Raw genomic sequence first — 12,610 nt, 5'->3', positions numbered from 1 at the left:
GTGCTGATCAAAACATCAGAGGGAGATATTATTGGGATATCAGAGATATTGTGTCATACAGACATAAGCAGTGCAGAATTGGAATTTGGGGAGTACTAAGTGTACAGAAAGAATAGACAGGGTAGGAAGAGAGGAGGAGTTATGCTTTTAGTTAAGAAGCACAAAATGTAAGGAATTGCATCCAGTTGAAATGGGCAACAGTGCAATGTTGAGTCAGTTTGGTGTGACATAAACACTGGGAAAGGGAAAATGAGAGTAGGAGTATGTTATAGTCCTAATGACTCTGATGAGTACAATGAATAATTGTGACGAGAAATAGAGTGGGCCAGTAAATCAGAATGTTTTGAAATGGGGGATTAAAATTTTCCAGATATTGACTGGAATTTCTGGATTGGTCACTTGTATGCTAACAAGACTTTTGTGGATTTATTACAGATTGTTCTTTAGAGTAACATGTTTGGGAGGCAACCAGAGGGAGTAATACTCTTGATCTGATTATCAGTAGTGATTATTCATGCATTAAGAATTTGCAGATAAAAAGACCCAATTAGTGACAGTGATCAGAGTACTGATGTGGGATTTAATTAAAGATGTAAGTACCATCAAGGGTAAAGAGAAGGGATTTTATTTTCATAAAGGCGACTACAGTGGTCTCAGAGTTTTTAAATTCTATACAGTGGGATCAACTGATGATGTTAAAAACAGCGAATTATAAATGGGAAGCCTTCAAGTAATTAATCTTGGACGCTACTAGGCTTTTCATACCAACTAAGAAATACTGTAAGAACAGGTCTAAATGGTCTAGATGAACTAATGAGGTCGTGGCAGAGAAGAAAAATGCGTGGGATGCATATAAATTATCAGGTGACACAGAAGTCTATGGCAGATATAAGGTAGTCTGTAATCAAGTCACAAAGGAGTTTAAGCAAGCGAAAGCTGATTACGAGAAATCCTTGGCAAAGGACGCATAGAAAAACAACAAAGACTTCTTTACTTATGTAAACTCTAGAATGAAGGGGATGAATAAGAATGGTCCACTTAATGTTGGTGGTTTGACTGTTGATGATCCTGCTCAGATAGCTAACAAACTGAATGAGTATTTTGCATCTACATTCACACATGAGGAATTCTGTAAGGGGAAGACAGAAGTTTACTAAACTCTAACAGGAAGCTAAATGGTTTTGTAGTAATGGAAAAATTGTTGAAGTTAAACATAAAAAAGGCACTTGGGGCAGATAGAATCTGTCCAGTTATATTGAAGGGGCAGCGTGAGAAGTAAGCAAACCCTTAGCCATAATTATGAGAGATTCCTTAGAGTCAGGGGAGGTCCCCCATGGACTGGAGATGTGCAGATGTTGTTATGCAAATTTCACGACACAAGGGTAACTATGGCCAATATGTGTCTGTCAGAGTCACTATGTTCGTTTTAATGATTTATGGATATATCAAAGTGTATTTATTATTCCAAGATGTTTAATATATATAAAGAGCTCACTTAGGTTTGCTTTGTCACCAAGTATATGAAAGAGAGTTAGAGGAGCTTGCAAGTCTGCTAATGATTGGAAGTAAGTGGTTCAAATAGCTGAATAGGATGGACAATCAATCAGGATGTACCTTACTGTAAGTTGTATCTGACAGACAGAGCAGAGCGGGGGATCTTCTCCTAAGAAGTAAATATTTGTGAGTGAGGAAGGTATGCCCAATGCGAAATCTTTCAATATAACTTCTTCCTGTCTATTTGTACGTGAGCTAGAATGCCACGAACATAGATCTTTTTTGATTCTGATGAGTTTATTGCACGGTTGGTCCCTCCAAAGTTGTTTCCAAATGGAATTATATTTGGCATGAAATACATTGCTATAATCTGTACATGGTACAAACTGAAAGTTATCTTGTATATTAAGATCTGCATTTTATGAGGCTTGGTCTGCATGATTATTTCCTGGGATTACAACATGGTTGGGAATCCAACATATAGACACTTGTTTTCTTGCTTTATGCAAAATTTTGAATTGTTTTTTAAGGTGCTGAATCAAGGAATTTGAGGAATATTTGCTGTTCTGTAGAGCTGCTACTGCACTAAGGGAGTTAGTATAGATTAGAGCAGGTATAAGTTGGTGCTCAGTAATATCATACAGTGCTAGTTTAATAGAATATATAATTCTGCTGTGAAAATACTGCATACATGAGGCAAGGAGACACATATAGAATATTCCTATAAAACTACTGCGGCACCTACTGAGTTATTAGATTTTGATCCATCCGTGTAAATCTGATGACTGTTTCTATTAATCAAAACTGTGCAGTGCGTGGAGCTTTTGTGTAACGATTGGAGATATCTCTTTTTTATTCCTGTTTGTAAGATGTGATATGGACGAAGACACGGTCGGCATCCAGGGAGGTTCTGAGTTTATATCTACTGCAGAAATGTGCTGGAAATGTATTTCCAAAACTCGAGCTAAGTGTCTGAGATACAGTCCTACTGGTTTATTTTCATTTGGTTTGCAATCATAATTACTCGTCCAAAGTGGATCGTGAATGATGGACCAATTTGGATGTGAGGGCTGACTATATATTTTTGCCAACATACATGCACAGCAGATAATCTCATCGAAGATGCAGCAGGGTTTCTGATGCATCTCTATACAAGCCGTAAATTGGTGAAGTTCTAAAGGCTCCTAGAGCTATACAGAGAGCATTATGGTGAATAGTATCTAGGCGATGTAACATGCTCCTTCTTCCTGAAGCATATACAGGAGATCCATAATCCAAAGTTTTATATAATTGTAGTAATGTGTACCTGTCGGCTCCCCAGGCCATTGAGGATGCTGTGTGCAAGATTTTAAGTTTTGAGAGGCAACTAGTTCGAAGTCTTTGTATACGTTCATGAAAGTTTAGTTTTCTATCTAATGTTAAGCCTAAGAAGGAGAAATTTTGAACAACAGGCAGAGCAATATTATTTAATATAAGACCAGTTCAGGATGAAGACCACACATTTTACAGAAGTGTATGACAGCTGATATTTTCTCAGATATTCTATATCCTTTATTTTTAGTACATGCTTCTATTTTATTTATAGATAATTGGAGCTGTCATTCAATTGTGTTCATGCTTTTGAGATTGAAATGAAATGGAAAGATCAGCTGTGTACATATATATTTCCAGCGAAGGTGGTATAACCTTTGTGATATTGCTCACCCGCAGAACAAACAGGGTTGCACTTAATACTGGCCCCTGGGGGACCCCTTCCAGTTGTATATATATTGTAGATATACAGCCTTTATATCGTACCTGAAATGTCGTACCAGTAAGGAATTTTTCTATAAATTGTGGAAGTTGTCCTCTGTATTCTAACTGATCTAGATCTCGTAGGATTCTGAATCTCCATGTTGTTTCAAAAGCTTTTTCAAGATCTAGATTTACCATCACCATATGCTGCTTTCTTATAAATGAGTTTCTAATATTTTTTTCAACGTTGACATGTAGATCAAGTGTTGATCTATTTTTTCCTAAATCCAAATTGGTGGGGGTGATAAAACATTCTCTTTTTCCAGCAACCACGTAATGTAAGTCTATTGTGCACCATTCATTCAAGGATTTCCCTAAGCAGCTGGTCAGTGAAATCGGGCAATAATTATATGTATAGGAAGGATCTTTTCTGGGTTTGGGAAATGCAAGGACAATAGCATGCCGCCATATGGATGGATATAGGTTGTTCAGAAAAATTCCATTATATATAGAGCTAGTAGGATATCCAGACAATCAGAGTTTAGGTGTTGTATCATAGTATAATAAATGCCATTGGGACCTGGTGCGCTTTTAGGAAATTTTGTAATGGTTTTAAGTAATTCCTCTTTTAGGAATGGTAAATTATAGGAATGAGACATCTTGGCAGAGAAATTCAACTTACTCCGTTCAGCTTGCTCTTTATAATTTTGAAAGTCAGTGCTGTAGCATGTAACTGCTGATGTAGAAACAAATGATTCAGCCAGAATTTCTGATATATTGTCTGTTGTAGAAACATCCGGCCCTTTTCAATGGAAGATTGCAGATTGTATGTTTGGATATCTTCCACTTAAAATCCGAATTTTTTTCCACACCAAACGAGGACTCGAGTTCCTAGTAAGTATGGAAGCAAATATGATCCAAGAATTTTTCTTTGCCTTTTTCTGAATTCTCCTTGCTTTGGCTTTGACTTTTTTATATGCAATCAAGTTGAGGGTAGTTGGATATTTCCAGAACCCATTCCATACATGATTTTGTTTTGTTTTTGCCGTTGCACATTCTGCATTCCACCAAGAGTTGTACTGTGCCTGCCTTGCTTTACCTATTTGAGGTGTTGTAGCTTTTGAAGCTTCTAGCAGGCACACGCTTCTTGATTAGACCGGGGTTAGAGCCCGTGACCACCAAATACGGAGGATGCAGAAAGGTCAGGGAATGACTACCACATATCCCCGGAGCAATATGGCCTTAGTTGCTAATGCTCCTAAAAACCAAATAACAACAACAACAGCTTCTAGCAGTTGATCAGTGATATGTATGATGGCATCATCTATTGGCAGGGTTTCTATTAAATGCTTATCCAGCTTGATTAATTGCATATATTTATTCCAATTAGCTTTTTTAAAATTCCATACTGTTCTGGTTTCTTCTGCAAGAGTCGATTGTGTCTGTATGGAACATACTATTGGAAAATGATCACTGTTGTAAGGATAATTTAATACGAACCATTCTATACTGGGATAAATTTATGGAGAACATATTGGTAAATCTATTGCAGAAGTGATACCTGTCGTCAAACTGATATAAGTGTGAGATCTGGTATTCAGTAAATTGTAAATTCAGTTGTTGATCATCTAGGAAAGTTTCGATTAAGTTACCTCTATTGTCCGTGTGTGAAGATCCCCACAGATGATGATGGGAATTCATATCTCCCATAAGGCAATAGGGAGGTTCAAGCTGCATAGTAAGATAGTTTAATTCTGATCTGAAGAGAGAAATATTTGGTGGAAGATAAAGGGATGAGATTGTGATAGAAATTCCGATGGCTATTCTCACTGCTACTGCTTCTAAGTTGGTTTTTAATGTTGTTTGCTTAGCTGGTATACTAGCATTCACCAAAACTGCCACTCCTCCTTTGGCAGTTCTATTATCATTTCCGTCTCTCCGGAAAAGTGTATAGCTCTTTGAAATTTGGGTGAAGATTGAGGTGTTAGATGGGCCTCCTGAAGGCAAATGCAGACCGGTTTATGATGCCGAATAATATCTTTTATTTCATCCAATTTTCCACGTAAACCAGGACAGTTTCATTGTATAATAATATACTGCATTATTTAGGTCTCAAAACTATCTGTTGAATCTGACTGCGCTTTTGAGTTTTTTTGTTTATCATATTTGGGTGTCGGAAAATTAGGACAAGGTGTATCAATATCTTGTGTAGGGTGTAGTTCTAGTACGTTCTCTCTCTCTCTCTCTCTCTGTTCATCGGTATCCATTTCGTCTATGTTTGTTTGTTTCTCTTTACACAAAGAAAACAATGCTGTTTGCTTTGTTTTTCAAGATGTTACTTCTGATTTCTACTTTCCAGGCACGGAAGTATCCTGTTCTTTAGCACTGGATGTTTCTTATGAAGCTGTTTTTGTCATTAATATTACTTTACTCCAGTCTATAATTTGATTTAGAGGTATTACCACCTCCATTTGAGTGGCTATATTTTGACTGCTGAAGCATAGGAACGTGAAGGTTTGGCTACAAGTATCTGTTTTCTTGCTTCCGGATAAGACACTTTATTTTCTACTTTGTATTTTTGTATTTGTTTTCCCAATATCCACATTTTGCATGTCTTCGAAAAGCAGGGCGATTTCCGTGACAGTTTGGACAGAGTGGTGTAGAGGAGGTGCAGTTTGTTTGATTGTATTCTTTCAATCCGCAGAGCGGACAGATGTGATCACTGCGACATGCTGCCTGAGAGTGTCCGCATTGATCAGTTGTAACACCTTATTGGATTTGGTACATGTTTGGATTTTGCAATTTAAATATCCTGCTTTAACTGAGTTTGGAAGAGAAGGTTTATTAAAGGTGATAATAACTGATCGGGCTGGAGTTAGAATGCCATCTTTCTTCATCATTATCTTCCTGACATGTATCACTTGTTGTTCTGTTAGCTCACGCAGTAACTCTTCCCCTGAAACAACCAAAAGGTCCCATTTAGTAATATCACCTTTCGATGTATTTAGAGAATTATGTGGGGTAATTTAAACAGGCAGTCCTGCAAAAGTCTGTTTTTAGCAATTTCTCAGATTGATGACTTAGTGAGATTTCTACTAAGAGATCACCTGAATGTAATTGTTTTATCATTTTTGGTGATCCAACCATGGACTCTATAGTCTTCTGGACTAAGAATGGGGATAATTTCCCAACGGATTGTGTTGATAATGAATGTATCACCAAAAAAAAAGGAACAGTAGGCTGAGAGCTGTTGATTTTCATTCTCTTAGCCTGAGATATGTTCAGTTGGAAGCCATGAGATTTATTGGAGTTAACTTTCTGCAATCTTGTGTTGTTAGTTTTTTGGTCCATTTTAAACTCCTTTTAGTCCTGGGTGGTGTCTTTTCAACCAGGTCCAGCCCTGTCATGGGGAGGCAGGAGTAGTGCTACCAAGTAACCAAGCGAGTAAAATAGGTTAGTACACAGAAAAGTTAAGAAAGGTTACTTTCCTTTCTGGAAACTTCTTCCTTATGCTTTAAGAAAGAAAACTCTTATTATATATTTGAATATCAGAAGAAAAAACATCTGAACTCAAAGGCAAAAACTTATCTCTCTAATATAATTGCAGTAGAAGTCACAGGGAAGATTGCTTGGTCTCAAGATTTTCTTGGCACATGGGGGCCATGTGCAAATTCCCAATTGACAAAGGGAGTTCATAGGGTGACACAAATAATTATACACCTGTTAGTTTAACTTTTATTCTGGGGGAAAATAATGGAGTCACTGGTTAAAGAAGTAATGCAGGAAAACCTAGACAAGACTGCAGTAATAGTTCAGACACAGCATGGGTTTGTTAAGGGCAAGTCTCGTCTGATCAATTATATTGGATACTACGATGTGGTCTTAAAGGAACTGGATGCAAAAAATAATTTTGCTATCACATACTTGGAGTTCAGGAAAGCTTTTTTTTTTCAGGATACTGTTGCATATGGAAGACTGCTGTACAAATTGGTGTGGTATGGCATTAAGAGCAAGTTGCTGCAATGGATAAAGGGATGGTTGAGTGGGAGACGGCAGAGAATGTGCCATCTAATGTTATTTGTGGAGTCCCCCAGGGTTCGGTGCTGGGCCCATTGTTGTTTTGTGTATTTATCAATGATATCAATGAAGGTATATCAGGATTAATGTCCAAGTTTGTAGATGATACAAAGGTTGGTAGGGTTGTTAATGACAGTAAAGAGAGCATGCTTCTGCAACAGGATCTAGAAATTTAGGCAGATGGGCTGAGAAGAGGCAAATAAAGTTTAATTTTGACAGATGAAAGGTACTGCATATGGGTATCAGTAACCCAAGAGAAACGTACCAACTGTGTGGTAAAACTCTCATGGAGGTGGAGAATGAAAACGACGTTATTTCGTTTTCGTTATTTGGTTTTTAGGAGCATTAGCAACTAAGGCCATATTGCTCCGGGATATGCGGTGGTCATTCCTTGACCTTTCCGCATACTCCGTATTTGGTGGTGACGGGCTCGAACCCCGGTCTAATCAAGAAGCATGTGCTACGCACTGCTGCTCCTTCCCACCTGGCTACGGAGGCGCCCTATGAAAACGACCTGTGGATAGTTGTGCAGTAAGATATGAAGGTTTCTGAGCAGTGCAGATGGTCTGCGAGAGTAGGTCATGGAGTTTTGTCAATGATATATAGGAATTTTGCTAGCAGAGATAAGAAAGTGATTATCTCTTTGTATAAGGCAATGGTTATCCCATTATATAAGGCAATGTTCAGGCTACACTTGAGTACTACGTATAGGTCTGGAGACCTCATTTTAGGAAGGATGTAGAGTTGCTAGAATAAGTACACAGAAGGGCAACAAGATTGGTGAGAGGAAAAGGGGTGATCTTACCAAGAGAGGCTAAAGTTCTGCAAGTTGCAGCATCTGGAGATTAGGCACCTGCGAGGTGATCTGATTGAGGTGTATAAGGTCTTGAATGGTTTCAGCAGGCTCAATGCAGATGGGATACCTCCGCTTGCTCAGATTGCTCAGCTGAGGGAGCATAGGTTCAAATTGCCTTCTGCCAGCAGGTAGTTGATTGCTGGAACAGACTTCTGTCTATTGTTGTGGAAGTTCATAGCTTAAATAAATTTAAGTCTGAACTAGACAAACATTTGGAGTGACCGGATGGGTGAAACAGGAAGGGTTTTTTTGGCTGATGCTATATAAGCTTGCTTTCTTGCATCATATGCTTCAACTAATGCTAATGCTAAGAGGGCAGTTCTGAATTGACTTGGAACTATTTACATTGGATTACTGGAAGTAACCACTACATTCACTGGGTGTGATGAACTGAGAATCAGGAAAAAACCCAGAAGGGTGAAACAGTACATTTATGTATATACAGTATATGGGTATATTACTGTAGACAGTAATATACCCATTGTAATATCTCTAAAGCATCAATAGTAATGTGTGTATTAGTATATATATATATATATATATATATATATATTCAGATAACAATGTTCCAATGGAACTTAAGATAAACAGGTTTTGAGACACTTGCAACATAACTGGCAATGCTCGTGGTTTGCTCATTATCAATGAGAATGGGTAATAATATCAAAATGGATGGTCCCAAATTTTCAAGGATGGCAGCTTGCACTTGTTTAGTGCCTTAATCAGAAACTTATTGCCTTTACCAGGGGGCATACACAAATAAACATATTTCACACATGGAATTTGTCAATTTGAGAATGCCTTTCTTTAGGAATACTTACAGAAGAATCAATTAATACCGTTAAGAGTGAGAGACATTCATTCCATCAATGTTAGACCTTGAGAGGCTAAGGACAGCACACACACTCCTGAAATGGAGGAAATATGGGAATAAGTCTGTGATATCTTGGGATGAAATAAGGGGTTGGGATTGTCATAGAGAAGGAAATCTCCAACTAAATTGCATGATATTCTGCACAAGCAGCATCTCTACCTTTATAATTTCATAAAGTTCAAGATCTGAAGTAACAAGAACTTGTCAGATTTTTTACAACAATGTGACATCAATCTTGATTTACTTCCAAGAATATTCTTTTACGGATTAAGCAAGGTTCACTCAGAATGGAATCATTACTTTTCATAACACCCATGTACAAGCTGAAGATAATCCTCAAGTCATCAGTTACAGCAACACGAGCAAGTCTTGATTAATATGAGAGCAATTATCCTTCCCGATATAGAGCCATATATTTTGTTGAATGCACTAATGGGACCTCTTTGTTGAGAGTTTTTAGAAACCTATATGCTAGAGTACTTGATGATGTTTCTTTACAAGCAAGGATGAGGTTGTGGTCCATGTATGATGGTGCTCCCATACATTTCAATGTTGTAACCTGGCAGTTTCATAATAAAACTAATGATGGCTAGAGAGCCAAGGACTGGATTTAGTAACTCATATAGCTAAATGACTAATTTCAGTCATCAGCAATCTAATGACTCCAGTCACTGAGCTGATGATAATTAGGTAATCAGACCATCTTTGCACCAATATTGACTGCTGCTATACCAGTGCTCATGTTACAAAAAAATGACCAAATCCAAGTATGTTGTCCCAGGCTTCAAAGTCTATGAACAAATCCAACTTGATTTGAAGGAATTGTGGCACACCACGTTTAAACAGAAAAGCATAGAACACACTGGATTATTGATATATTAAATTGGCTCCTTTTTGTCAAGGCATGAGAATCTATTAAACCGATGGAAAGAAGGAAAAAAAAATCATTTATCTCAGGTCATTTATCTATATTAGTCTAAAGGAGATACAGCTGATCATCAAGCAGCTTGAGCAGTGACAGTCCCTAAATTCATGTTTCTTAATTTGAATCTAATTTTTTTTTTTACGATTTGTTAAATCCTAATTTTTTTCTGAACAAATTTTATAGCATTTATTACTGTTTGGTTTGTCATTTTTTTTTTTTTTTTTTTCTTGTTAGTTGTTGGCACATCAGCTTCTATGGCCATAATGCACTTCCCAAAGTTTTTGCATTTTACTGTGATCCAAGTCCGGTCAGCCTGGTTTGTCTTCTTTAGTCTCTCACTGTACTGTACTGTATTTATTATCTATGCATTGTATTTTAATGTGTAATTTTATTATTTTTTTATGCATTAATTACAATATATGATGAAGTAAGATAATACAAAGCATTGGTTTTTTTTTTTTTTTTTTTTCTATTGTGTAATAATTTTTAATTATCACACAATAGAGAAATAATGGGCAGTTAAAATATCTGGTGTGAACAATGCAAAAGAGTATTGAAAAGTTGAGAGTTTGGAACCACTCAGAGTTGTTTGAGCAAGTGAGAACTGATAGAAAACTGAAATTTGTCCAGTGTTATGTGGAAGTGAGCATTTTGAATATTCACTGTGAGAGATTCTTTATTCAGTTTACACCAAGTTTTTTTCTGATATCTGGTTCATTATTGTGCTCACTTTCTGTGATTACAAAAAAGCATCCATTGCTCAAAAACAAAGGGTTTTTGAGCGAACAATGGATGCAATGGACCCTTGCACAATGAAATTTTTTCACTGTTCTGGTGTTAGAATCCAACTGCAAAATTTGGCCCACTGTTATCAGAATACCTGTATAACCATGTTGTATATATAAAATAAAATGCAGTTTATGTACTAAACAAAAATGCAGCAACGACACTAACAAAGTAACGAAGTTGTAAACAAAGTAACGAAGTTGTTAACAAAGTAACGAAGTTGTTAACAAAGTAACAAAGTTGTTAACAAAGTAACAAAGGTGCAAAAAGAAAAAAAAAATTTTGGAATGCATTTTCTCCTTATACTCAGTACGGGGAAACCTTTCCCAATTTATGAACTCTCAATTTAACAACCAACTGGAATCTCTCATCTTGTAATTTAAATTCAATGAGTTGTCAGGTATGGCTGGTCATTCTCAAAAGAAATGGAATTAACCATTGCAACAGTCATCAAGATGGTGTCACCATGCCATAAATATTAGCAACTATACACTACATAAGAAAAGCCATTTATGTGTAATACATTACCAAGTAAAGTTATGGTGACAGCATCGCAATCTGAGAGGTCAATAATACACTGTTAATGATCTCTCAGATTAAGAACTTTTTTCCTTTCTTTAATCTATCTATAAAATATGGATGTGTAAATCCTTTTAATTAAAATGCTTAAAACTTGAAGACAGATTTGAAGTTTTTAAAAGCTTTTTTTACTTTAAAATTGCACTAATGCTCCATAATGGTAAAGAATACATATAATAACCTATGTAATGAATTTGAACAGATTATAATACCTGAATGCTCGTATTGTAGAGAGTCCACCTAATGTTTCTGAGAAGTGTGAAAAAACAGGAGACTTGGTAATACTATCCAATCGTTGCAATTCTCTAAAAAAATAATAATAATCTTTCTTACATAGTAATTGAAAAATGTGATTGCATTTATTTCAAATTGAAAAAATATAAAAGAAGATAGAAAACCAAAGGCATACCTACCAATTTTTAAATGTGGGATTTGTAAAATTTTAATTGCAGATTAATCTTTATCTGAAGCAACATTTTGGAATGTTTCTTCAAAATTGATGTGTGTGCAAGATGAAAATTAGTGCAACAGAAAAATAATGTATCATTATGAAATGCACAATAAATGACATTTTAATTATATTTACTTTGCTGGAACATTCTAAAAGTACTTTAATTATTATTATCCCCCGCCCCTTTTTGATTATGTAGAGTAAAACCACACTAATTTGAGTCCTCATAATTTGGACTGCTTAAAATGTGTTGAAAGAAATAATGATTGTTCATGAGGAATTAATTATATGTGAATAATACTAATTAAACCATATGATTTCTTTAACTGCACATGTTTAAGTGCAGAGTATTAAAAATAAAGTTCAATTCACATATAAAAGAACTAATTAATAACTGGCAACTTTCTGTGTTTCTTATTAACACTTTTCATCAGGCCTAAGCCCTACCCATAGAAAACTTCTGCCTTTTGAAAAGCTGGAGACTGTGTAACTGTAAGCAGGAGGAAAAATGGAAAATTTTTGACCAAACAAAGAACAGGAGCTATTTGACAAAAAGAATGAGTTCTTTGCAAAAAAACAGAAAGGTTTGCAGAAAAAGCAGGAGGCTTTTAAAGTTCACAGTGCACTAGAAATTAAATTTTGCTGACAACACACACATTTTATATTAAAATACAACCATAAGGCTTATTTATTGGTATGCTTTTACAATGGCACTTCTATTTAGATTTGACTGTCAAGAGCATTTCTAAAGCTTTACCAGAAAGAAGATATGAACTCAGTTTTTTTCTTTTTTCTTTTCCCACATGGTTGAATCTTATTCTCTTTGAGGAATTA

General features: G+C 36.1%; 1 protein-coding gene across 2 annotated transcripts in view; it reads right to left on the bottom strand.

Moving 5' to 3' along the window:
* LOC150081824 (ATP-binding cassette sub-family C member 8-like) overlaps nt 1-12,610 on the bottom strand; it is a 1,084,700-nt gene that overhangs the window by 293,756 nt on the left and 778,334 nt on the right. For both annotated transcript variants that reach the window (XM_090378918.1, XM_090378919.1), the window contains one exon: nt 11,538-11,630. In XM_090378918.1, the coding sequence (XP_090235044.1) occupies nt 11,538-11,630 (93 nt within the window). The remainder of the gene's footprint in view (nt 1-11,537; nt 11,631-12,610) is intronic.

Source organism: Mastigoproctus giganteus, chromosome 8 (assembly GCF_048544385.1).
Source record: "Mastigoproctus giganteus isolate SK-2022 chromosome 8, ASM4854438v1, whole genome shotgun sequence".
Classification (NCBI taxonomy): Eukaryota; Metazoa; Arthropoda; class Arachnida; order Uropygi; family Thelyphonidae; genus Mastigoproctus; species Mastigoproctus giganteus.
This window is presented reverse-complemented; position numbering and strand designations above follow the sequence as displayed.